This window comes from Motacilla alba, chromosome 1A (assembly GCF_015832195.1).
Source record: "Motacilla alba alba isolate MOTALB_02 chromosome 1A, Motacilla_alba_V1.0_pri, whole genome shotgun sequence".
Lineage (NCBI taxonomy): Eukaryota > Metazoa > Chordata > Aves > Passeriformes > Motacillidae > Motacilla > Motacilla alba.
The window spans coordinates 53198401-53225343 of NC_052031.1; the positions used below are offsets into that span (position 1 = coordinate 53198401).

The 26943-nt window shown below is 39.0% G+C and overlaps 2 protein-coding genes across 7 annotated transcripts in view; one reads left to right on the forward strand and one right to left on the reverse strand.

Annotated features, from left to right (window-relative positions):
- APPL2 (adaptor protein, phosphotyrosine interacting with PH domain and leucine zipper 2) overlaps nucleotides 1-20505 on the forward strand; it is a 34065-nt gene extending 13560 nt beyond the window's left edge. Inside the window, exons 1-20 of one of the 2 annotated variants that reach the window (XM_038153300.1) lie at nucleotides 1995-2035; nucleotides 2538-2609; nucleotides 3195-3355; nucleotides 4432-4519; nucleotides 6629-6670; nucleotides 6786-6844; nucleotides 7805-7951; nucleotides 10106-10188; nucleotides 12756-12914; nucleotides 13924-14112; nucleotides 14438-14480; nucleotides 14558-14614; nucleotides 14729-14817; nucleotides 15257-15409; nucleotides 15533-15585; nucleotides 16394-16568; nucleotides 17210-17246; nucleotides 17356-17496; nucleotides 18171-18218; nucleotides 18995-20505. In XM_038153300.1, coding sequence (XP_038009228.1) covers nucleotides 4477-4519; nucleotides 6629-6670; nucleotides 6786-6844; nucleotides 7805-7951; nucleotides 10106-10188; nucleotides 12756-12914; nucleotides 13924-14112; nucleotides 14438-14480; nucleotides 14558-14614; nucleotides 14729-14817; nucleotides 15257-15409; nucleotides 15533-15585; nucleotides 16394-16568; nucleotides 17210-17246; nucleotides 17356-17496; nucleotides 18171-18218; nucleotides 18995-19123 — 1647 coding nt within the window. In that variant the 5' untranslated portion in view covers nucleotides 1995-2035; nucleotides 2538-2609; nucleotides 3195-3355; nucleotides 4432-4476 and the 3' untranslated portion in view covers nucleotides 19124-20505. Of the gene's footprint in view, nucleotides 1-1975; nucleotides 2036-2537; nucleotides 2610-3194; nucleotides 3356-4431; nucleotides 4520-6628; nucleotides 6671-6785; nucleotides 6845-7804; nucleotides 7952-10105; nucleotides 10189-12755; nucleotides 12915-13923; nucleotides 14113-14437; nucleotides 14481-14557; nucleotides 14615-14728; nucleotides 14818-15256; nucleotides 15410-15532; nucleotides 15586-16393; nucleotides 16569-17209; nucleotides 17247-17355; nucleotides 17497-18170; nucleotides 18219-18994 lie in introns of those variants that run through there. The other variant, XM_038153299.1, reaches the window with a different exon arrangement.
- Nucleotides 20506-21378: 873 nt separating this feature from the next.
- Nucleotides 21379-26943, reverse strand: part of WASHC4 (WASH complex subunit 4) — a 38125-nt gene continuing 32560 nt past the window's right edge. For 2 of the 5 annotated variants that reach the window (XM_038153297.1, XM_038153293.1), the window contains exons 30-33: nucleotides 26783-26879; nucleotides 26121-26317; nucleotides 25045-25144; nucleotides 21379-23635 (exon numbers count right to left, since the gene is read on the reverse strand). In XM_038153297.1, the coding sequence (XP_038009225.1) occupies nucleotides 23568-23635; nucleotides 25045-25144; nucleotides 26121-26317; nucleotides 26783-26879 (462 nt within the window). In that variant the 3' untranslated portion in view covers nucleotides 21379-23567. The remainder of the gene's footprint in view (nucleotides 23636-25044; nucleotides 25145-26120; nucleotides 26318-26782; nucleotides 26880-26943) is intronic. The other 3 variants (XM_038153296.1, XM_038153295.1, XM_038153294.1) reach the window with 3 other exon arrangements.

Below are 26943 nucleotides of genomic sequence, written 5' to 3' on the forward strand. Positions count from 1 at the left end.
AGACAAGAAATAAGACTAATCCATCACTGTGAAGTGAGAATAGTCATGGGGTGTGCATGATCTGAGCCCACATTATCTCAGCTTCAAACTTTTGTTGGTACCTTGGAAGCCTCTGCTGTGCCGTCTCCTTCTGCCTGGGAGTGTTATCACCGTGCTGGTTTAAGATGGTCAGAATTACCTCATTCACCTTTTCCTGTCCTGTGTTCACATGCAGCTGCTGGTACCTAGACTGTGGCTGGTTTGGTTTGGCTTTTTTTTATTTTTCCCCTGAGCACTTGAGTACACTTTACCACTGACTGAATGTTGGGCCGTGCTGCCCTATGAACCCCCATTCCTGGTGTGCCAAGGCGGAGCAGAAGCACCAGCTGTAATGCAGTATGTCACAGGTGGCAGCAGGCCAAAGCAAAGGGTGTTTCAGGGTCTCTGGCTCAGATAGTTCACTGTACTGGGCTCTGCTTGCTCAGGATGACAAGGGACACAGAGCACACAAGCTCTGTCCCAGTTTTAATGGTTTTCTGTATCAGCCCTAGTAAAAAAGGCTCTATTAAAGCAGTTCAGAGGTCTGCTAGTTTTACAGACTCTCTATAGCCTTATATATCTGGAGACAGGAATAGTTTGTTAAGGTTTAAAATTAAATTTAAAGTTACTAGTTTTCTGCCTTTCTGAGGATGAGAAGGACCTGATAGCAGTTAAGACAGATGTCAGTTACCCCCTTCCCTTTTTTCTTTTATTCTTTACGTCCTTGTTAACAAATCAGAAACAGAGCAGTTGAAATGCTAGGAATGTTAGGAATACATTGATTAAAGATTGACATATCCAAGCGCTTGTCTGGTTTTTCCAGCTGTCAAGTGAAATTATACAACTTCCCTACAAATCTGACCTGGTGTAAGCACATCTTAAGTGTGTGTATATTTTCAGGAAAAGACATGTGCTGGTTTGTGCTCTTGTAGCCACTTAAAGTGCTGTAATTACATTGGTACATTCCCTGAGCGTGAATGCAGCGTGAGGCACGTCTTCTGGTTTACTTTATCGATGTAGGATTTGGGGAGAGATGATGAACCAGTATGAAACATTCTTATGCTGGTATGGCAGCCTACGTCTTTGAGGTTGTTCTAGTTTTGTTATATTCTTGTGATGAGGGGAAACCCAAGACTGAAACCAAACCCCCAAATCTTAGCTCTATTGAAAGTAGTTAAACTGTAGGTCTGAAGTATGTACCTCTTACTGCTGCTTCTCTGTTGTCATGGTTTAAGCCTAGCTGGAAATTCTGCCAGCCCCATTTGTGGGGCTTGCTCAACCCCATTTCTGTTCCCCTCACCCCAGTGGAATGGGGAGAAGAATCAAAGTAAAACTTATATTTTGAGATAAAGGAATTTTAATAATTGAAAACAAAGTAAAATACAATAATAATGGTAAATTATAATAATGATAATAAAAAGGGGGAAAAAAAGTGATGCACATTGCAGCTGTTCACCACCCACTAACTGATGCCAGAGCTCCCTTCCTAAACCCAGATTGGCCTCCCTTTAGGGTACTTGCCCCGGTTTATTTACTGGGCCTGATGTTCCATGGTGTGGAATATCCCTTTGGTCCTTTTGGGTTGTCTGTCCCAGGTGTGCTCCCTCCCAGTTTCTTTTGCATGCCCTCTCACTGGCCAAGTGTGGGACAAGGAAAAAAATCCTTTACTTAGGATAAACACGGCTTCACAAAAATCCAAACCATAAGTGTGTTTTCAGCACTGTTCTTACTCTGAATCCAAAACACAGCACTGTAACAGCTGCTGAGAAGAAATTAACTCTGTCCTAACTTGAAAGCAGGACATCTGTGCAGGTATTTTGGAACTAGCTGTTTGCACATGGCTGAATGTTTGTGTAAGTAGTTTAAGATTCAGTCAAGAAGCTGCTCACAAAGTAGAGGTAACAGCAGCACTGGGGACCTTTCATTATTTCTCTTAACATGTCATTTTTGTTTGTAGAATGAAATGTGTCTTGCCACACAACAGCTTTCGAAGCAGCTCCTTGCCTATGAAAAGCAGGTATGTTCAGCACATGACTTGGATTTCTTTTCTGCCTCAGCACTTGTGAAGAAGTCTGTAAACTGTGTTTTCTGATTTTCTGAATGCTCAGGGTTTTGCTTTACTTGGTGTCACGTGAAGGCAGTTGTGAATTTCCCCAGGATGTTCAAGGGAGTTGGGTCATTTCTGAGAATCTTAAAAAAAGAAAAGAACCAGATTAGAAAAAAAACCAAAAAGGTACAAAATCTGAGTTAATACATTTATGAAGATACAAGTAATTTTGTTCCAGTTCTGTGACTTCAAAATGAGCATAATAAGAATTAAGTGTTGTCCAAAATCCATTAATTTAACAAAAGAAGAGCAGGGTAAAAGGATGTATCTTAATGAGTTTCTGGTTTTAATATTTATTTTTAGCATTTGTTGAATTTTGTAGAAATATTCATTAGACTTGTAGTAAAACATGTGTTGTATTTTATATTCATCTTTATGAATTTATGGACCAAATGTGTGTTTCTATTTCCAGCATTTTGCCTTAGGTAAAGGAGATGAAGAAGTGATATCCACCCTCCATTATTTTTCAAAAGTTGTGGATGAGGTAATTTGAATTGCTAATACTCTCTTTTTACAATACAGAATATTAGTGTTTTTTCTTTGGGTCTCTCCTTTTGATTCAGAGCCTTCCCACTGAAGGCTAGATTCTGCCTGAGTTTTAGACTAGTTTAATTTTGGTTAAAGAAGTTTGATACCACCCTTCCATAATGGTTAGAGCTGTTTTCTGTGGCTTCATCCCGTATTCTATCCTCAGAGCAAGGCTGAATTTCCTAGAGAATTTAAAGAGAGACTAGAACAGGATGTACCATCTAGGCTAGGGCAATCTTTTATATAACTCCATGTTACAATGACACATTTCTAAGCTTTAAACACTGCAGTTTGAGCCAAAACTTGCTAGGTATGGATGCAGGGCAGCTGTGAATTGGTAAACTTGCTGTTTAGTTGCTGTGAGAGCATGCAGAATCCAGAGATGTCTGGGGAAGGCTGCAGTACTGTGAGATGAAGACAGTGAATCTGTGTGCAGTGAATACCCCCATGCCCTGTAGGTTTCTGCTAAGTACTGGAAGTGTTTGTAAATGCTTTTGTTAGACCTGCCCATATAACATTTCAATATGGCCTTGGTATCTAGGTCCTTCTTGATTAGGTTTCATCAAATCTCTCTGCTGTGGGCAGTGCTGTGCCATCAGAAAAGTCTGTTCTTGTTGCTCTACTTCCAACTTTGATTAAGAAGGCAAAAGGCTGTACTGAGGTCTGCTGTCTGGGAGAGGAGAAGGGGTTGTGAGACAAAAAGTAAGTTAACAATTTTAGAGCCCATGGATAACTCTGAGGATGTAGTGAGAGGAGTCCCAACGGTTTACTTTGTTTTTTAGGCTTTTCTTTTTGCATGTGTGTTCTCAGGATGCTTGAAAGGAGCATTTGTTATCACAAGTCTTGTAATTGCTTATGTGCTCCCAAATAGATCAAAACAAGAACTTTCTCCTTCCCAGGTTCGAGAGAATGGTGCCATTTGGGGGCAGAAAGCTGAAAGTCACTGCTCAGTTCTGTCAGTCACATTTTCCCTCATGAGAACTTGCTCCATTCCTTGGCCTCCTTTTCTGTGTGTTGGCCTCCTCTTGTGCCTGTTTTAGTTGTCTGTTCTATCAGCATTGAATTGTATTGTCTCGTGGGAGATCCTCAGTTTATCCTTACCTGCATGAGGCTGCCTGGAGGTATCCAGGACACTGAGCAAACAGGCAGGATGTCACCTCAACATGTGGCACCCTTCTGGTGCTCCACCAGTGTGATTGATAGCTGTCCTACCTGCACCCATCTTATATTCTTAGCAGGCCGCTGTTGACATGAGAGCCTTGCCTGCCTTCATCCCAAATGGTGCCACATGGGTGCTTTCAAACAGCTGTGTGCTAAAGTTTAGAAACACAAAAACAGAAATGGGGAACTGCTATGAAGGTAAAATATTTAAATGGGATCTTTCATTGCAGTTGCTCCCTGTTGTGATTGTGTCCTGGTTAACCCTTGTTCATGGAAAGACACTGTAGTTGTGGTGGTGGGACTGTGACTCCATGGCATTGAGACTTAACAAAAACAGGATAATAAAGGATAATTACAGTTTAAATCCTATTGGGTTATGCATTAGAATTAATGGTCAAGTGAATTGCACTTGTTCTTGGATCCTTGGGAAATACCAGACAGGAATGAAGCATTTAGGGAGACATCCCCATCTCAGATACCATGAGAGGTGTATTTCAAGCATTGAAGTACATTATATCCACTGGACACAAATGGCTGGTGTGTTTATGTGTTTTGATATTCTCTGTGGTTTGGGTTTTTTATGTACATTGTGTATTAGAACAATTTCTCTGTTTCAGCTCAATATTCTTCATTCTGAACTGGCAAAACAGCTTGCAGATACAATGGTTCTCCCAATAATACAATTTCGAGAAAAAGATCTCACAGGTAAATTTTATTCTAAGTTTCAATTTTCCTTATATGCTCCTTCTTGTTTATTTCATCACAAACTGAGACATAATGCCATGCATTTATTTGTTACTTGATGATTCACAGAAAAGTTTGTGGGTTTTTTCCTGCTACAGAATTTCATTGACAGGTGCATGCTTTTACTCAGACAAAACCAGTTCAAGTTCACCACGTAACATTTTATGCACCATATGGTGCAAGTTTAAAAATACGCAGCTTTGTTCTTTGTTGGGTCACCATGTTTTTATACTAGTGTAATTTCACTGAAGTCACTGATGTTGTAATTGCCAGAAGGGAAATTTAGCAGTGAATTGGGCTTGCAGACAGTATTTATTCCACTTCAGAAGTTTGGGGCTGTTTGACAAGCACAAGCAAGAATGTTCTTTTAACTTCAGAGAGTAGTATATTCTCTTCTTTTTAAGTAAGCAGTCCTCTTTAAATGCTTGCTGTACAAGGGTAGTTCCATGCAAGTTACCTGATTTCATGAATTTGGGATTTCATTACTTAAACAGCAAGGCAGTAACACAAACATTTTACGTAATTACAAAAGAAAAAAGCTCATGTTCAAGGTCAAGGACAGACTTATGCAACAGAAATGTGAGTTTTTGCAGCAGCATTTTGTTCTCTTTTTTTTTAAAGCCCACTGCTCATTTCACGTTTTGCAGTCCCACTTATGTCCTTCTTGTAGACATCATTTTGGTGTGAGACAAAATGGCTGCAGCAAAATTGTGACTGGTTCAAGTTCTTATAGGATCTGATTGGAAATTGTGAGGACATCCAGGTGTCCATGTTAACAATACATTGTTTATCATATACTGTCAAATATAAAGCAGAATTTGGATGCTAAGATGTTGATGGGATAAACACTTCTTCACCTCTTTCATGTGGCCTCCGATAGTAATTCTTTTTCCATATTTATGGATTCTTCCCTCTTGTTCATTAAAAAAGATATGAAAATGCATATGAAGCCTGCAACCACACCTTCAGCTGCTGCATGACAAAAACCAAAAGTTTCTTCAACTTCCTTGGATGCCATTTTTTTAAAAATTCTACCCACTTTTTCTGATGCAGTCTGTAGAACAGCATTTTTAGTAGAGACCTGGCCACACTGAAATTTCATAGAGGGATTCAGCAAGGAAGCAAGGAAGAATAACTGTGTTACTGTTTTTAATTTTCATCCTGTTACATCTATACATTGAATATTGTAGAAACCTCTAAATACAAGTTAGTTGCAAGTGGAAAAATCTTCTGTCTTTTCTTCGTCTGAGTTATAATGAAGCATTCTGGGGGAAAAAAAAGGTGGAGTGAAACTGATTAATGAGTAGTATGTTAAAAATAATCAGAGACCATGATGACATCCTACAATGTCCCCTTGGTATTTTCACCATTGCATAATGTCTGTTCTTGTAAATGTGCTTTCTTTGTAGCTTTTTGAGAGAGTTTTTGCCAGTTGCATCATATGTTGGTGAGGATACTAAGAGTAGCTTGTGCCCATGTGGGCGACACTTGTGAAGTTACGTTGCCTGTTCAGTCTGTCTTTTCTCTACCCGTATCAGAATCTCATGGCCAGTATTTGTAATGCAAGCATCATACCCAGCAGTCAGGTGTGTTGGATACAGATTTATTTTCACAGAGCAGCTTAGCAAAAATGTTCCACACTGAGGGAGATTCATGTACAGGAAAAGGCTTTAGTTCTTACGTCTGTGGGTCTTAAATTTCTCAGTATCACATAAGCGCTGTTAGGTTGTTCAGAACTGCTGATCTTGCATGATAGTGGTGGGCCTTTTGTCAGAATAAACGTACTGAAATGGTGCTTCTTTGGAGAAATTACACTGGCAGTTAAGGCATCTTTCTTGGAGTGACAACTTGCTCAATAAAATAAATTCACTCCACCCTTAATTAGCTATCTGCCTATTCATTTCTCTAGCCGCTGATCTGGTTTAGCATTTTCAAGACAGGCACAATGTATACGTCTCTGCTGTGGAAGGGCTGGAGTGACTTGGGCAGTAAATATGCCATAAATGGTCTCAGTTGAACAAAGTGTTCACAGCTGGTTTTACTTTGAATATTTTGATTTCTCTTTTCCAGAAGTAAGCACGCTGAAGGATCTCTTTGGCCTTGCTAGCAATGGTATGTGTCCCTGGTTTGTTTCTATTCATATGCAGCTGCTAGAGCAAAGAAGACATGTTGAATCTGTGCACATACACATCACATTTCTAAAAAAAAAAATATTCCTTGTCTACAGAACATGACGTGTCCATGGCAAAATATAGCAGGTTACCGAAAAGGAAAGAAAATGAAAAGGTAACAAATGTGAAAGGGAAAATAGAATGTTTTCATCAGCCATTCTGTCTGCATCCTTGTTCATTGTGAACTTTGGAGAGTTCATTGCTTAAATTCACAGTAACTCAAGAATACTTGTGATTTCATTTCCAAGCAGACACAAAGCTTTTAAACATCAACTCAGCACTTACACCTGTTTTCTCTAAGTTAGGCAAGTGATGAAATATTATGCTCAACTAGAGCCCTTCAGATCCATGGGAGGTTTTCAGATAGAGGCAATCCGAGTTACTATAAATAGCTTTGTATAGGCCTAGTGTTGTACAGCTGAGGTGGTGATGCAGTATCACTGAGCACAGTTCATCGTGAACTGCCATGAAGCCTTGTGTCTGCTGTTCCTAAAGCATTGCATTTCTTTGCATGTACCTTCCTGTTCAATTACTCTGTATGGCCTGTCATTCCACTTAACAGTGCACATAACTCTCTTGGTGGGATTGTTCTACATTCCTCCTTCTTTGCCCACTGGACTGCTATTCTAAAATACATCCCTTTGTCAAAATTGTATGACTGGCCCTGTCCTGAGAGTGAATCTGTTCCACAGGATGGTTCTTGAAAGGAAATGCCTTATGGAGCCCAGTGTGATATAGCATACTGTGAATTACTCCCCTCTGAATTCGGCACTTGCAGACTTGTGATCTCAGCTGCAAATAAATTTCTTGCACAGCGATCTGATCCAGATTTTTACTGGTGGTAGTTACATGGTTTGTAGTCACAGGGCCTCCCCACATGCTTTAGTTTCATGACAAATAAGGGCTTGAAGTACTTGCTTTGGGTTTTTGATTTGCTTTCTTTGTTTCTCATCCTTCATTTCAACCTGGAGAAGTTCTGTAAAGATTATGATTTTAAACTAATGTGAAGATGATCAGTAAATATATCCATATACACAGGAACACTTTGTCAACCTCTTTATCATTTTTTGTTCAGCTTAAGGCAGAAGTGGCAAAAGAAGTGGCAAATGCAAGAAGAAAGCAGCACCTTTCATCCTTGCAATATTACTGTGCCCTGAATGCTCTGCAGTACAGGAAAAGAGTGGCTATGATGGAACCTATGCTAGGATATACACGAGGACAGGTATTGACAGTAAACTGTCTGCATCACTTAGACATGTTCCTGGGAAAGGTAAAACATTGGAGTTCTGGATTTATTTTGAGACCTGACAAATTACAATGAGGGTGGTGGGGAAGCAATTTGCGTTCAGCTTGCCTAGATTCTAACAACAGATTTTGTTTGTGGCAGTTAGTTGAATGTTTAGATATTCAGGAAAGACACTAATGAAAAGAAAATCCAATACACTTCTATGCAAAATCAGCCTAGGGTTAGTTTTTTCACAGCTGAACTACATGCAGTAGCATTTACTTTCACTGTTTACTCAGTCTGCACAAACTCTCCTATGTAGCAGTTCCCTTCCTGGCACATAATGTTCAGCATACTAATGAGGAGTGTGCACAATGAGGAACAGAGCATGCTCTGGAGAGCTGGAAGTACGGAACAGTAGAGAGGATTGAGCATAAGGCTGGAAAATCCTTTTTCTAATTTTCATTCTAACAGCAATTTGATAGAGCATTTCTCAAGTCTGACATTCTAACCCTCCAGAATATCAGGGGGGATCGACAAACCAGTATTATCAAAGCACTTGATTCTCACTGTAATCCATTTTAAGGGTCTTTGATTTTGATGAAAGAAAGTGTTTGGAAAATGAGAACTGGGCTATGAAAAGAGGAAAAATGGATGTAGTGCTCTGTTTGAGATTGTAGTGTGGCTCATCATCATCTACATCATCCTGTCTTTTGCAGCCCATGTGCCTCATTTAAAATAGGTAGTAAATGAGGATTCAGTCACTTTCCCCACCACGCGAGTTCACACTGCTTCTCTGCTGTAATTATCCTAAGTGAAAGAACTTCATTGATTTCCTTTACTGGAAACCAAACAGAACTTTCATTCCCTGTACTTCATCTGGCAAAACTGCTTTATCTCAGTGCTTTATTCAGGGAAGTCTCAGGTTGTCATGGGAATGACTGAATAACCAGAAGCCAGTTGGTGCTTAAATATTGTTAACTGCTTTTCAGTACAAATATGTATTTTCTTAATTAATTACTCAAACATGTGTTTCCAGTTTCACATTTCCAACAAATGAGTAGGTCAAATGGAAATTTTGGAAGAAGCTGTGCTAATAGAGGGTTAATTTGACTGAAAATTGGCATCAGCATTTATCATCAGTGGAATTTAGAGCTCTTTCCTCTTGAAGCAGGCTTCAGAAATAGAATAGGTGAATCATTCTTTAGGAGGTCATTCCTTCTCTCCTTTGTAAAGGGAGGCTGTGGTCTATAACATGGTTGCAGAAATGTGAATCTTGGGAATCCTAAGTCCCAAGGTTAGAGAAAGGGAGTGAAATCACAAGTAAAAGTGGATGAAATAGCTAATAAATTGCTTAATATCCAAGAATTTGCTTTTACATCTCTTCCCAGAGTAGATCACTGATTTTTATGTGTTTATCCCAATTAATTGCTCACACATCCTATCTTTATCCATGTTTCATGCAGTTGCCAGTAGGCTCTAATGGTGACTGTGCCCTGCAGATAATACAAGGTCAAGTCTACACCAAGTACTTTGCTTTATTGTGTGCCTGCTGAGCCATACCAGCTAAGAGAATTAAATCTTCTGTCACATAATGTGCACTTTGGCCCTAGTAGCTTTTTTTTTAGCTCCTTCAGTAGAACAAAACCCATGGTAAAACTTAGTTTATACAATCAATTGCCCTGGAGGCTTCTGCAAGCACAGCTACACTTTCCTGACTGACTTTGCTACAGCACTTTGAAAACTTTCATCATGGAGTTGGTAGTTCAGGTTGGACTGCTAAATCTAATGGATGATTTATGTCCCATTCCCTTTGATAGGGTGGCATTGCACACAGCACTTCCTAACATCACGAGCCCCAGCCCTGCCCAGTGCTAGTGTGGGAGAAGCTACCTGTTCCCTTATTTGAGTCATTTAGCAAGTTCTTTGGAAACATACCTGTCAGCAGCCAGCAGCTTATCTCTGTGTGAAAGGGTGGAGAGTTGCAGAAGTGGAAAGTAGCAAGAAAGACAACGCAGCTGTTTTGCCCACGTGTTTGATCGCCTGCCAAAAGTTCAGTCATAATGGGAGCACTGTTAACACTCCCACAATCTGCTACTGTCTGCCAAAGCCAAGAGAACCTTCAGTGCCCTTTTTCTTGGTATTTTTCAGATCAACTTCTTTAAGAAAGGAGCAGAGATGTTTTCTAGAAGGATGGACAGCTTTTTGTCATCTGTTTCAGACATGGTTCAGAGGTAACCTAGTGTTTTTGTTTGCTTTTGTCATTCCATCGGAGTCCGAGCAGTAGCGCTCTAACCTTCAGCACATACCAGAGAGTGCCTCTTTTTCTTTCTAACGAGATTCCTTCCATGCTTATGTGGCATTGTTGGATGTATTTTGTTGAAGTAACAGGTAGAAAGGAAATGTTTGTATATGGAAAAGAAAATGCTGTCTGTACACTGAAGAGAGTATTTTTACAGTATAGTCATATATACTGTAAAGTGTTCACATGCTTTCTTACATCCCTGTGTCTCTTCATGAACAGAAAAGCATGGAATTTGGGCTAGAAAGAGGTTAACAGAATTCATATAATAGACTTAAGGTGCTCTCTGAATTATAGGTATTTATATTTACTGAGTGTTCTGTAATAATACAGCAACAATAACCCATTAACCTCTCAAATTTAGGGCTTAAAGTGTTTAATGGTGTAGCTACACAAGGCAAACAAAAACTCCTCACCCTAGGGAGCATATTCATTGCATCCAGTGTAGGCTATATTAGTCCAGTGAGTTCAACCTACTTTGACTAAGTTTTGAATTTCAATAAACTGCTGTTGTAGTCCTAATTTTGTGATCATTTTTCTTACACCTCTCCTCCACATCTTCTACTTGTAATGAAGAGTTTCTTTATAATTAAGTCCCTGTAAATGTAAACTGTACACTTGAAATGTAATCATAATAAAGATAATATTATTCATAGAATGATAAAGTGTTAAGGGGTTGGAATGGACCATAAAGATAATATACTCCAAACTGACTCCTTGACTTTAATCTTTCATTCCTTTCATACCAAGCTGTAGCCAAATCATTACTTATTCTCACTCTGGCACTTTAAATAATGCATACTTGTTAATTTGAGAACCATGCTACAAACAAGTGCTCTGTATAGTAGATTATTTCACTAAATGATTCTTTACTTTTTGTACTTTTATAATTATATATCTTTGCACGCTGACTTGTGAAATAAATCCCTCTACACAGTCTACCCAGCATTTGTACAGACTGGAGGACAGATTTTAAATGCCATTGAAATCATGACTGTTTAAAAAGTCTAGAGCATCTTACTTGTGTCTTGCAGGCACAGGGAGGATCCTGCCATTACATCCTCTCCATAGAATAAGCCCTTGTTTTCCACAGTCAGATGAAGTTGAGTTCTGGACAGTGTACAGTAGTAAATGGAAACAAAAATAGTCTGCTCAGTTATTTTGCTGAGTCTGGTTTTTGTGTTTAAATTCTGTCACACAGTAAAGCTTGAAAGTACTACTCAAATGTAACTAGTAAAGGAGTGTGATGTCTGTGGAAAAACCAAAAGAGAAGCTTGTAAAATTCTGAATGGCACTGTGCAGCACAGAATTACTGACACAGGACAGGGTTTCATAACTTTAGTTTGCACAGCCATGGAAAACTGTGTTGCCCACTCCGCTCCTTCCTTAGTGCTGGGGATTACAAGACCTCAGTGAGTCAGATCTGCTTGCTAGTCAAACTAAAAGCTTTTCACTTGTCATATTTGTTCTTTTGGAACAACAAGCTGATGTGACCCATTGTGGAGCTACAGAATTTCAGTGGTATTTAAAAGCATTTTCATTTATACAGTGAATATTGCTAATGGTGTAAAAACACAGGAGATATCTACACTAACACTAACACATTCTCAGTGACCACTTGGCCTAATTGCCACAAAGGCATGTAACTTCAGAATTGTCAGCACTTTTCTTCCTGCCTTGGAGATAGGAGAAGCACATCTTAGGAAGAGGAATATAGCCTCAGAAACTATGAAGGTGCCAGGGATGTTTTGTCCAAAGCATTTTGTGGTGCAGCAAAAATGACAGATAAAAGATTGATTGAAATAACACTGAGGTAAAAACTTGACAGCATAGTTCCATTGTATTTAAAAATGGAATTTAAATAATTCTTATTCCGACATTCAGTGATGGAGTGGAAAGGTATTAGCTTGCAAAATATGGTCTAATTTAATTCAGATCTGATGTTTTCTGCATCACACCAAAGCAGAACACATTATTATAAACAAAGAATTAAAGCTAAAGTGAGACTTGAGCTGTAGGTTTTGTTACTGTATTTTTCTGAATTCATGAAAATCCATGACCAGTTAATAGGTGGTGTCAAGGCAGGAATTCCTGTGTGTTATAGCCTTGGAGGCATTAGGCAGTTCTGAGAAAGCCAAGAAGAGATCCTCTAGTACAGCCTGCTTTGAACTATGCCATTATAGTAGGGCAATGTGTGTATGTGTTCAGCAGTGTAAATTCATAGAAGCATTGCTTTTAGAAGCTGTCTCTCAAAAAATAAACTTAACTCTTCTTTCTCACCATGTCTCAACATTTCTTATGTGCTCATTTCAGTATCACATAACACTATTTCCTCTAAAGTCTATTCGAAAAATAAATTTCATCTTTGCGCTACCTTCCATGGTAATCTTAGATGGTATTTTTTGTTCATTTTGGCTTACAGATGTTACCTATATCCTGGTATAAATGGCTAATGATGGCTTTGGGTTTCTTTTTGTGTTGTTGGTGGTTTTTTCCCAGCATACAAGGAGAGCTGGATGCCGAAGCTGAAAAAATGAGAATATCCCAGCAGGACTTAATTGCAGTTAATGAATCTGTTTACACTCCGGATTCTGATGTAATTTCACCTGCCATCAATAGAAATCTCATCCAGAAGGCTGGCTACCTTAATCTTAGAAAGTAAGAAGATTGTTGTTATCTGCTGATTTGTTTAGTGGCTACATTTTTTGGGGAAAGGTCATAAGGACTCCTCAGGTATTGATGTTTGACGATCCTAAATCAGTTTGGTAGCTCTACTTTTCATCCTCTGACTACCTCTGTCATCTTTGGAAATGTATTTTTGAAGCCTTAACCAAATTAGAGGCATTTGATACTATTTTTCTGAAAACAGAATTTTGCTTCTGATTGAATGTACCTACAGGAAAAATTTACTGCATTCAAGTGGCTAAAAATTAGAAGTTGATGAGACTGGGTTCAGCTTGTTCCCAGATCTTAAAGGAGACAGGGTGTTTACAAAAGCAGCTGTATTTTGTAGTTAAAATGTGTTTTCATAAATGCCCTCTTTGACATAAATAAAAGCTTTATGGACAATGCAAGTTTGTAACTTTGAATGTGTATCATATGTAGAATTACCTCTGCAGATTTTACATATAAAATTTTCCATAAACTTCCACAGAAGTTAGGTATATTGGTGGCATATAATAACCCTATTTATGTGATTTAATAAATATCAGTTTGTTATTTTGTTTATCTAGTAATTTTTTTTCTTTGTGAGTGTATGTCTGGTAATTTCTCTTCGTATTGCAAAAGCTGGATTACACTATAATAGGACTATACAGCTAAGCAAGAGATGGACTCTAAGGTACTACTGCAGTAGATAATTTTTTATATTATGATTCTTTGCGCTGAAACTGCTCATAGTATTTCATGTCAGTTACTCAATACTCTTTTATTCCTTAGCTAGAAGATATGATTTTTAACTTGGATGTTTGGAATTAATTTAATTTTTCGGCTTTCATTACGGATTAGTTTCTGCTAGGAACAGGTGCTGCTTTTTCTTCTTAAAAGAGACCACTAAAAAAAAATGCCAGGGTGAACATGAAGTTCTGACAAGCATCAGGATATGTTTGCAGTTTCATACCTGCTACTTTTAAACAATAACGAGTCTATCACTGCATCTTCTCATCAGTAAAACAGGTCTGGTGACTACAACTTGGGAAAGACTCTATTTCTTCACTCAAGGTGGCAACTTGATGTGTCAGCCAAGGGGAGCAGTAGCTGGAGGATTGATTCAGGACCTGGATAACTGCTCTGTTATGGCTGTGGACTGTGAAGACAGAAGATACTGCTTTCAGATCACTACTCCTACAGGCAAAGGGTATGACACAGGTTTTGTTTGAGGACAGCCAGTCACACCTACCTCTTCAGATGCTCTTTCCTGTAAAACTTGCTTGGTGTAGTAGTAAGCTTTTCTGGGTTCCCAGAAGGGTGTTTCCAAATTAAAAGCATATTCCTTCTAATCCTCCCCCACAAGTGCCTGAATGGAATATGTGGTGTCTTTTAGCTGCAGCTTATTCATGATTCTTGTTTCTGGTTCTTTTGATAGTTAATAGATGTAAAGCTTGGTGATATTACTGTAAGTGCTGCAGTCAAACAGTCCTGGTGTCCACTGTTAGCACTTATACACTGTGTTTGTATTTTAGGGGTATAACCCTTCAAGCAGAAAGCAAGAAAGAATACGAGGAGGTAAAAAGATTTTCTTGATCTTACTATTCTTGTATACAAGTGAGCTTGAAGACTTCAATTTCATTTTTCCCTTCCAGTGGATATGTGCCATCAACAACATCTCCAGACAGATCTATCTCACTGACAATCCAGAGGTGGGAGCTTGTTTTGATCTTTCAGTCTGTTCGTTCAACTTGCTCTCCCATTATTCTTCAACATGGTAAGGTAAGCTACATGTCTAAAAGGGCTGTTCTATCTTGTTTTCATAGGCAGCTGCAATCAAATTAAATCAGACAGCCCTGCAAGCAGTGACTCCCATTACCACCTTGGGAAAAAAACATGAAGTTCATCACCCCAGGTAATGTTCTCCCTTGCATGGAGCAGAGGCCATGTGCAGTTGTGTTGAGCCTGGGGCTGAGGGGTCTTAAGAAGATGTTGGGGTTGTCACTGAGAAGTGTAGACACAAGTCCTGATCTCTGCTGGTAATGCAGCTGTGAATATGGACAGGGCAGGGAGACAAATGGCCACCTATTGCTGAAAGTCAGCCCACGCTCGGAGTTAATCTGTATTCAGGTTTAATATATCAATGTTTATTTTTGTCCTGAATAATGCTAGGTTAAAAAAAAAAAGATTTTATTAGAGTCCTGAGTAACAGGTAAATAGGAAAATACCTATGTATCTGCATAGTGGTTCAGTCCTGCTTTGGATTTTTGAATAATCTTGTCTCTCTTCCAGAGCAAAGGTAGGATGTCACTGATGGATAGAAACATAATTTTTTTTTTACATTTGCACTTCAGCCAGACTGTAAAGAATATGGAAAATGACAAAATAATTCCCAGTGGATCAGCTGGCATTCAAGACTCCACACAACTCATTGCTCCTGGAACACCAATTCAATTTGATATTGTACTGCCTGCTATGGAGTTTCTGGACCAGAACAGAGGTGGCAGGTATGGCCAGAGACAGTGATCCATCACTGTAATAGTGTGATTTCAGGCAAGATGAAGTATTGCAGCATCTGTTAGTGGTAATGACCAGAATCTGTAATTCGACTTTTAATTCTTATTTCACAGGCGTGCGAACCCATTTGGGGAATCTGAAGACAGCAGCAAAGATGAGGAGGAAGGTCAGTGCTTCTTTCATCCAGATGAAATCAGTCATGATTTTAGCTACCCGGTGTCTCTTAAGAAAAGCACCGTGCACATGGTGCAGAAGTAACAGATCCATAGTAAAGTGCCCTTCCTGTACTAGCATGTGTAGGGCTTGGCCCTGGCTGTTCTCTTCTTCCCCTGTGCCTGGAACCCACAGCCCTGTCAGAAAACTGCTCTCAGAAGCAAAGCAGTACCTACTGCTCTGAACATTGACCCTACTTTTCCTTGCTCACCACCAGCCATAAAGGGAGCCTGATCAAGTGATGGCTTTGCTGCATAATGGCTGCTTAGTTGTCATTTTTCTGTCAATCTTTAGTGACAGTCAAGGAGCAAGGAAGGATTTGGTGAAAACCTCGCTGGGCCCAGCTGCACAGATGGTCAGAAGGACATAGAAGAAAGGGAAGAATGTACAGTGCTTAATGGAATCCAAGGCTTATGCCCAGTCATAAATTCATCATATAATTTATGTGCACCCAATAGCAAAATAGGCAAGGGAATTTTACTAGCTGATCAAATGAAGCATAAAGGACCAGTCATACTTTTAAAGCTTCCAGGCAACTGCAGTAACTTCCTTCCCCATCTCCACACTGCTGCCTGTTCACACAGTTTGAAAATGGGTCAGGGCACTGTGTGACTCATGGCAGAAAGCCACCACTCATGACGGCCACCAACCACAGGCTTACTGTTGAATTTCCAAAGTGAATAAAACAATTCCATTGATACTTTGAGCTACTGGAAAATTGAAATAGCACAGTGAAGGAAGCCGTGGCTTTTCTCTTGCAGATTCCCTGCTCCAGCAGATGTTCGTGGTTCGGTTTTTAGGGTCCATGGCTGTTCAGTCTGATAAAACGTGCGAGGTGATTTACGAAGCCATGAGACAAGTGCTGGCTGCTCGGGCCATTCACAACATTTTCCACATGACTGAATCCCACCTCATGGTCACCAGCAAGAAGCTGAGGTACTGTAAAAGCTTTAACTTGTCAATGTTCTGTTCTCTTCATACAATTTGTGATTTATTATGTATTGTTGGTTTTGACACACAACCTTTGAGGAAGCAAGATGCCAGGAGTCACTTTACCTAGAAAGAAGTGTCTCTTTACTTATTCTGTGGTACTCAGAAGTGATCCTCCAGACCAAGTTGTAAGAATGTCCTATCAAAATCTAAGGGATGTAGTGGGGCTATAAGACCCTGCAAAGATACAAAAAAAAAGATGGAAAACAATGATTGTTTTGATGCAAAAATCTTTTTCCTAACAATGTCCTTTGACAGTAGTGTCACTGTATAATATGCTGATGTCAGACATTCCCTTTAGGTGGGGTGTTTATGTCCCTCTGCATTTTGTGTTAGTTCAGGCACTCAGGATCCTTTCCAAGTGACTCAGAAAAGTGCTCTGACCTGTACCTGTCAGGCAGCTGAGAGTCAAGGCCTAGACTTGAACCTTGCCAATCACAGCTAAAGCAAAGCACCTGATCCTGTGCATATGTTTCCTCATCTGTAAAACTGCTGGAGTTACTGCTTTTCTATTATAAAGACCCTTGAAATTACCAAGAATCACTCTAAAATAATTTTCTTCTTTTTTTCCCTACATGGAATTGCAGATTAATAGATCCTCAAACCCAGGTTACACGAGCAAGCGTAAGTAACTTTTTCTATGACAGCAGTGACTACTCAGTTACATGAACCTGTGCTAACCTGCTAACTTGAGCTGGTTAAAACAAATAAATTATTTATTTTACTTTTCCAGTTTGAACTCACCACTGTGACACAGTTTGCTGCCCATCAGGAGAACAGGAGACTGATTGGCTTTGTGATCCACCTCAGTGAGACTCTGGGAGAAGAATCCAGGAGCGCATATGTTTTTGAGAGCAACACAGAAGGGGAAAAGGTTTGTGCAATATTTAATAAAATGCTTTATTTAGAAAACAGGTCTGTGGCTTCTTGACTTACACATCTGGGAGACAGTGCTATAGAAAGAAGAGCAGCTCAATTGCTGGCCAAGAAAACATGCATTAACATGCAAGTCTTTACTGGCTTATGTCTAAAAGGGACCAAATGAACAGATAATGCAGAAAGGATGTGATTGCTAATCCCAGCATTAAGAGAGATGGGAAAGTGCTATCCAGCAGCAGCACTAACAACGGAATGTCAGCTATGTTGAGACATGTACAGCTGTGAAGCTTTCACAGCCAAGGCAGCCCTATGTGCTTACACCATTGACTGTTTGCTGCCTGCTGAAACAGAAATAAGGAGTGGGATGGAGAACTTTCGTCCCTACTAACACTTACATGCACTCTCCCAAGTATGGAAATAAAGTCTAAAACTGACTGAAACTGACCAAGCTGAGTACAAAGATTTACCAGCCCCTGTGAGCTTTGAAGCTGAACCCAAGATAGTTTTTCTTTACCAGTAGCTAGCATAGCAAATTGGTATTCCACCTCTGCTTTTAGGCCTTGTTTTAGGACTAATTCTGCACTGACAGTTGTGTTGTTTACTCTTAATCAAGGAACAAAAAGCCAAACCAGAACTGAATGGAACTTTGCATGTATTTCTTCTTTGTAGATTTGCTATGCCATTAGCTTGGGAAAAGAAATTATTGAGGCACAGAAGGTAAGTTTGTTTCATTCCCCGCATCTGTATAATATATCATGTTCTGGTTTTCAGCTGCACTGTCCAGGTGCCTCTGGTGTGCATAAGAAAAATGAACTGCTACTCCTCCTAAGGACAAAGGTTTGCAGGGGTAATTTAACACAGCAAAAATAAACTGTTTGATTTCTCAGTAATGTTATTTGAGAGAAAATGTGCTACCCCAATCCAAATTCGTGTCTGAAAGAAAGCTGCGAGCAAAGTTTTCAAAAAACCAAACATACTCTTTGGGATGATGTTAAATCACACACACTGCTGTTTCACTTTTAGAAACTTACATTTTTTTTCCTCACCTAAGCATGAAAATCAGTGTTTTTCCACTTAAAATGACTGGCAGAATTTGCCTGTCCCTTGTAGATATATTTTATCTATATAGATGTGACATTATTATTTGTTGTATATTTTTGCTGCTAAGGTTTCAGAACCAGTTGGTGAATGAGCTTTTAGTCACAACCACTAAGCACATGTATAATAAATTCTTGAGACAGTTACTTTTCTCCTTGTTTTTGAGTAACTAAAGAACAGCAAAATAAAGGCTCAAAATTAATTACTTTTTTTTTTGCTTCTTAAATACTCAAGGATTGTCTTTACTTACCCAAAAAGGTATTACTTATGTTTCAAATCTTCATTCTAAAGCTTGTTAAAAAAAGCCAAAATTACAAAAGCTTAGCAAGAAGTACTGGGAAATGTGTGTTCCTCAAAGGCTGCTGCAGCTTGCTGACCTCTCTTCTTTTCTTCAGGATCCAGAAGCATTAGCTCAGCTAATGAAGTCTGTACCATTAACAAATGATGGGAAGTTCATGCTTCTGAATGACTTGTCAGAAGAAGATGGAACCATGCATGAAGGAGGGGAGGAATCAGAAGCATAAGCAGCTCCTGTCACTTCCTGCAGCCTGTGTGGGAGCCGAAAAGCAGGGAGTCTTTTTGCAAGAATCTCTGGTTTTCAGTCACGTGCACACACCTGAGGCCAGCTGCCTTTTCCTGCTGGACAGCAGTGGTGTCTCTGCAGTGGAGTCCCTCTGGATTTACAGTAGAAGCACAGCAGGACTCAAGGCATTTTAGCATTTGTGAATGTGTAGGGTGGAACTGTGTCTGGGGAGCTGACAGTCCTGAGCAGGAGGCCAGTGCTGCTGGTGGGCAGGAGAGCACAGCTGTCAGCAACCGAGGGTTATTGGCATTTCTTAGATTTACAGGGCCAGCAGCCTCTCATTCCACTGAAATTCATGTGAGCAGCCAGCTCCTCTGACAAATACCAGGCCTCAAATTTCCTACCATAGTCAGTTTTCATGGTTTGCATGATTATGTGCATCTGAATGAAGGTTAAAAAAGCACTATCTGCTTTATTTCAGATGAAGTTATTTTTAGTCTAGTTTATGTGTAAATAGATTTACCTTTTCTGTTAGCCTATTTACAATACAATTTGTTAAACACTAAAGTTTTCCTATTAATACAATCTATTTTTATATTGGATAAGCTTACAAAACTAATTTAAGTGCCTGCTCTTATCTTCCAGGGGACTTCACTCTCACATTTGGTAATTGAATAATGGACACATTGTAGCTCCTTGATTTATTATTCTGAATACCACTGACATGCAAACCTCAGAAGCAAGTAATGAATGTGGCACGTTAGCTGTGTGCTGTTTTTCTGTGGTTAAGTTTCTAGCCAGAAATGGTAATAGTAGGACAAATAAGTACTTTTATAGTAAGAATTCTTTGTATTTTTAACATTATGGTGATATGCAACAGCTGAGTCTATCAGCAACCTTTGGTTTTAAGAAACTGAGTAATAAAATGTTAGATTACAAGTCTACAATGTATTGACAAGTCTCATAGTGCATTCCTGAGATTAGACACTAGGGAGATTTGGCTAATAAGTTTACATTTTTTTTACATCCTGAAAGCATCAGCAACATCACTTTGCAAGAACAAACAAAACAGACAAAATAAAGAGCTGTTAGTGGAGGAAGGGGTGTAATCTGTAGTATAGTTTATATTAATCAAGATAAGGTACCTAGAAAAAATGGCTGAAATTCCTCAAATTTAAATTAACTCTTTTCAGTCACCAAGAAACTAGATTTTCCATAAGCAGAATCTGTGCAACAGTATCTGAAAGATCCCATATTGGCAGTGTTTGATGTGGAGTAAGGCTAACTTAACTGGTTATTGAATATTTAAAAGTACTGGGGAAGAAAACTGTTAGTAACTGACACAAAAACTTCTTTGTAAATAAAAGCTGTCTTGTTAAAAAATTAATACTTACTGAACTGGTGTTACTGAAAACACTGGGAATAAGGTTCTCAAAATTGCATTTATTAACACAGTTTTATATACATAATGTTCTCTACTCACAAACCAAAGAGACTAAAGTAACAAAATACCCTTTTGTACAATGAGTTAGGAAACATTAAGTGTTACATTTGGTCCTTTTTACCTGAGAAGCTGAAAACAGCTGTTGATGGATGTCTGATGCAACTCAAAATGTTTTTCTAGTTCCAGGCTCCATTAGGACCTGCAGTATATGCCCTTCAGCACCAGGAGTTTGCAGCTGCTGGGGCCATGCAAACCCTTGGTGGCAGGGTTGACAGGGATCTGGGTATCCACAATCCCTCAGAGAGCAGCTGCTGCACTTCCAGCAACCTTGGCACAAGGCTGAACACCTGAAGGCAGTGGTGACAGCTGCCTACTGGGGGTGAGAGCCTCGCCTTTAGCCTGTTCCAACCCTGCCCTGAAGGAAAAAAAACCCTAGACATGTTTTATGTCCCTGCAGAAAATTCATCACACTCACTTCTACCACCCCTGGGAATTTCTAAGTGAGCATGTTTGGTTTAGTTTAGGGGATTTTTTGTTTTAGCTCCATTGTCTCCTCTCCAGACAAACAGTTAGGGTCCATTTGGTTCCTGTAATTGCAACAGGAGGCCAAAAGCAACAGAAAGAGCAGTAGCACCACAGCATGAATTTTGCCCCACTTCCATATCCTTGTGGGGAGAAAAAAGGACTTAATGCAACTCAGTCACGTGACATCCAAACCCAGGACCCACCTTGGATTTCAGATAAGAAAAATTTTTCTGCATGTCTATGCTGCTACATGACAAAGAGAAAGAAGGAAATACAAACTACAGTCCTGTATTAGCAAGAATAGCTCTATTATCACGGTACATGTTTGTGTATGTATATATTTTTGCCACATAGAGTATACATTCAGTTCTCCCAGATTAAACAGGCATCTATAAAAATAGGCTGTGTCTTTCCTCTAGAATTTCCATCATCAGAACCACGTGAATTTGTTAACCACTGTACATGAAGGCAGTGCTCAGTTCACGTTATGTTCAACTGCAAAGTCTTACCTTAGCAAGACAGTGTCTTTCTAAAAGAAAAAGAAAATGGAGAAGGGAAAATACGAGTGCAGACTAGAGTGTGGGCTGTTTCTTGACTGCACACAGCTCCCTAGCAAGGCCATCCTGGAGAAAGGAACCACCACCTGTGGGTGATTCTGTTGCTGTGAAAGAAGGAAATGCAGGACTTGGCCATTCCACTCCACAAACAGGTGACTTCAGCTGAGATGGGAATGTGGAAGGATGTGCACAGCAACTGCAGCAGGATGGGAAGCAGCAGCAAGAATGCTGATCTCAGCAATGCTACTGAGCATTTGGTGCAGGTGCAATTTGGTCAAAAAAAGTGTACACAAATTAAAAAACCACCCTGTATCAAAGTAAAAAAGCAAAAATATAAATCAAGTAATGCAGCATTCTTTAGGGCAGTTATTACAATGAACTAAAACCAAAAAATTTAATGAGCCCAGCTGATTTTAACAGTCCATGAAGCTTGTGTGTCATGTTCTCAGAACCAACAAATGTTCGTATCAGTCTGGTCTTTCCAGTTGCGACAAAACATTCATCCTTGCTGTCTGAATGTTGAAGTGACTGGCAGGAAAGGGCAAATCAGAAGTATGTCAGGAATTGTTTGAACCAATGACCCAAGAGTGGGTGGAACAATTTGAACCATTAAAACAAATACTGAAGAAAGTTTGGTCTAAAAATACAGTTTAAGAGTGCCAAAACACCCCCCACCAAGGGTAGTTCTCTCAGCTGGACGGACTGGAGTAGTTTATTCTGGTTGGTTAAGAACTAGAAGGGTGTTAATGTTCTGGGAGATTAAAACCCATCTGTATAATTTAATAAAGGTGGTGTTTTCTTTTACGTTAAGTCTAGCTACTTAAGTTAGGAATCCAAGTAATTCTTGCACAATGTAGAACCTCTACTTGCAGGCATGGACAGATGTTAAATAATAGTTATCACAGTGTTCAGCAGCTTCTGAGCCTGCAGTGCAATTACTGTTAATAATCAGGCATGTAAGACTATATGAACAACACACAGTACAACAGACCTACAAAGGCTAAGAAATACGGAATTGAGGCTGAAACTTGCAATTAGGCACAACATGTTCATGAACTTTAAGTCACTTAATAGTTGCAGACACCCATCACAGTGTCTGGTCATGAAAGAAAGAGCTGATTGTGGTTTTGTCTTGGCTCTGGATTTCCTTACTTCTGTGGATGCAAATCAGACCTTCAGTATGAAAGGAGAAGTAATTTGTTATGTTCACTTTTCTTGTTTTCCCATTCCTTGATAAGAGGGCAAAAACAGGGGGAAATAAATGTTTGATGGGATCCTAAGTTCCCACAGTACAAATACTGTCTATAGTAATAACAAGACGGTTTGGAATAAAACAGTAATAAACACTTCCATTTTGTGTAACATATTTAACATACATTCACAACATACACTATTACACCCACAGTGTAATCTGTGACTGCATCAAATGCAACAGGACTGCACAATGACACGTCTCAATTATTTTTTTGACAACAGATACAGCCAATATCTGGATTCAGTTTTTTTTTCTGGTTGAAGAGATGCCAGTTCAAACCTTGAACCAACAGCCTACGAGTTTGGGTTTTTTAAAATGCTATGGTAGAGATGCGAGAATGCATCTAGAAATTAATAATGATTTTTTTTATCTGCACATCTGTACTTTAACTACCTCCAAGGTCAACATTTTATTAAATTATTTTCAATCTAAATAAAGTGCTGTAAATAATGCAAACTCCTGAAAAATTGGAGTTTCTACAGGAAATAAAGACAAACACAGACCTAGCTCCAGTGGATGCTAGTATGCATGCCACTGTGCATTTTCTCTTGGATTTAACAGAGAAAGTAAATAAAATCAAGAGCTTTAACCCCTACAAAGTGTTAACAATGAAGACAAGGACATGAGTTATTTGAGTAAGTAATCATCACCCATACAAACCATGTCATTTCACAACAGGCTCTGCAGGCACAGAGTTGGAAAGATCTCCATTGCTTGCTTTACCAGATTCTTCTACAAAGATAAAAAAAGAGGCATGGATCATGTATAACACTCTATTTGAAACAAAACCCCTCAAATTCTAGCATATACATATATATATATATGATACTGATATCACAGGAACACCTCATGCAGTATTTCATGGTCAGCATATGCAACCTGACCTTGCAGCACAAGAAGTTCTGGCCCTATGAAGAAATTCATATTTGGGGTGAAAGGTTCTTCAATCAGCAGTACTTGTCTAAAAATTACATATGCAATGTTCACACATTTTTCAGAGTCCAAGTCCAAAGATCATGGTAGAGGGCATAGACATTATTGTGTCCAAAACTTTCCACCCTGGTATGCATTTCCAGCTTTTCTCCCTGCAAAACACATTGCCTGGGGAACTGGACAGGTACCACAACAGAGACTATTTAACCTAAAATATGATTAGCTGACGTTCTCCAGAATGGTCTCCTATGAACTTCAGAGCAGCATGTCTGTTCTTCCTACAATGCTTAGAGTTCTTTGAATTATTTTTTTTTCTTGCACTGAATATTTATCTGAGCAACATCAATGAATATGATCAAATATAAATTAATGCTAAAAGAATTTGTCTTTACAAACTGTTTTTCTAGTGCAGAAGAGAACTAATCTTTTTCTCCAGTGATTATAATCTCACAGGTCACTTGTGCCTTTGTCAGAAGTACCATGGAGAATTATTTACCAATTCAGTTTTTAAGATACTTAGAAACTCAGGGAACAATAGTAACTTGTGACTAAACTGCATTTCTGTATCTTGATCCTTAGGAGCATTCTCATTTCTTTGGAAAGAATTTTCCCAAGAAAATCTTTCAGAATTCATGAGGGGGAATATACAACCAAGAATAGAAATGCAAAATACCAGTGTTACCTAGTCCAGAGACTACACCACAAATTAAGATCTTACCCTTTGAATATAGAATTCAGTGGCAGACCAAGCATATCAAATATCTGGATATCTGTAGTAACTGCATCATCTGCTATGTAAGTTGAAAGACAGCTGATATAACAGGTGAAAACCACTTTATTTAACATCACCTAAGGCTGTCATTGTCAACACTGGTAACTGAAGAGGTAAGTATGATGCTGAAGTTACTGAATTTAATATTACTGCAAGTATGCAATTCTCCCTGTCCAAGGCTTTTTTTGTCAGTTGGGTCTTCTGTGGTGTTGCTTTTTTTTTCCCCACACCCCAGAAGCCCAGCTTGAAATTTATTTATTCCAAAGGAGGACTTCTTGAACTGTTCTTGCGGAGTCTAAGTCACCCATGACCACATAAACCTCTCTCTGGAATACTCAATCAACCTATGAGCAAGAAAGCAGCTATAAAAAAAAAAACCTCTATGAAGGCAAACAATCTCATTAGGCAAAATGTTCTACATATAGGATTCACTCACCTTCTTTTTCTTTCTTTTCCTGGCTTTCTTCTGTTGCAGTTTTATCTGCTCTGAAAAAAATTCTTGCACTACTTAGTGAGAAATAGAGGAGTTCAAATTCCTAAGGGAAAAGATAAAGAGGAGCATAAGTGTGTCACAAATTTGTAGACAAATATCAATGGGATTTTTCATGAGCATCTTAGGCTCCTAGATTTCAGTATCTAAATCACTTAAATGCTCTTGAAAATCTTCCTTCTTTCATTCCTTATTCACACGCATTTTACAAAGCAAATGTCAAATTACATTAAAGGGCAACCTAAGCAAAGCAGCATCACTGCAATAAATCTGTCACTGATCTACTGAGGCTGAAAATGAGGTTTGTAGCAGCAGTGAGAACAGAGAGCAACTTGCCCATGGAAAATCATGCAGCCAATAGTTTAAACAACCACAGGCCGGATCAGTGTCTGAAGAAGGTTCAGCAATGTTTTTTTCTAACAGAGGACCCAACAGTGCACACTCCTAGTAACCATAAGGACATACAGGGCCTTATTTATTCCAAAAAGACATTACAGAATGTAATCATGGGCTGCAACAATAGCCATTGACAGATTTGTCCCATAGGCTTCCCCAATCAAGAAAGCACCACAACACAGATGAAAGATGAGCTGCTGTGCTCCAAAATTCAAATGCACCCTTCCTCTATTTGATAGCTAATGCATCCTTCAATTTAGCAGCTCAGAATTAACACACAGGCAGCTCTGAGGGTTCACAGCATTATGTGCAATCCTTGTTACAATGAGTTTAACCAAAAGATATTCTCTCCTATTTAAGCATTTATGGTTTAGTTGCATTAGATTTCAAATTCCATGGGACAAAGAATTCCTATGAAACAGATCTTCAAATATCAGAAAAAACAATGATATTCAGGTCATACACCAAGTTTTCATGCTCTTTTTGCACTGTTGCTGTAGTCAGTGCTCAGCATTTGCTCTCAATGTACTCCATCAGAACAGTTACATGATTTGTGATAAGTAAGTGCTGAAGCCAATACAGAACAGAAATTGTTACCAGAACACGTAACCAGACCCATGCTGTACCTGTAAACAAACTTCCAGTCGCTTGTGGGTAAGGTTCATAGTCTGTAGTAGTTTTTCATCTTGATTAGTGGACTGCACGTTTTGTTGCTTAGCTACTGCTCTTATTTCCTTCACATACTTCTCTCTAACAGACTGGAACCAGTGCAGAGAATCAAACTCCTGGTACTGATCCAAAAGCTTCAGAATGTAAGCCACACCTAGTCATTAACAAACCATGTACTGAAGTCAACATGCAATTAGCAAAAATTTTTGTGAGTCTTCAATGAATGAGCCTATGTTAATAATTCCATACAAATATAATTTAAATTGTTATTAACTTACAATTAATCTATTAGGAAAAATCCCAATAGAGAACAAGCCTGAATTTTTTAAAAACGTCACTTCTCCAAATACTTGCATTCCTTCTCATCTGGATGAGAACAACAAGCTTGGAAAGAAATTTGGAAGCATATGTTAAAACTGTCTGCTCCCATACACACCTATGCCATGTTGAGGAAATTCTGAACACAGCCATAACCCTCAAATCCATTGTGCTGAAGCAAAGATAAATCCAAATAAATTATGGAATTTTTAATTATGGGAATAAAGTATAAACAAAACTTTTCTTGCAACTGTCCATTATGTTGGCTTACCCAAAGGCTAGTGAGAGTGCTGAAACTTACCCATGGCAAACCCATCATCAGTGAAAGCTGCTCCACTTTTGTTCTTCTTATTCAACTTCTCCTTGCAACTGATTGAATGCTCCACAAAATTGAGGGTCTGAAAGAATGAAAGGCTGTCTTGGAATCACAAAGAAACTCACAAATGTCACAAAGCATTGTCA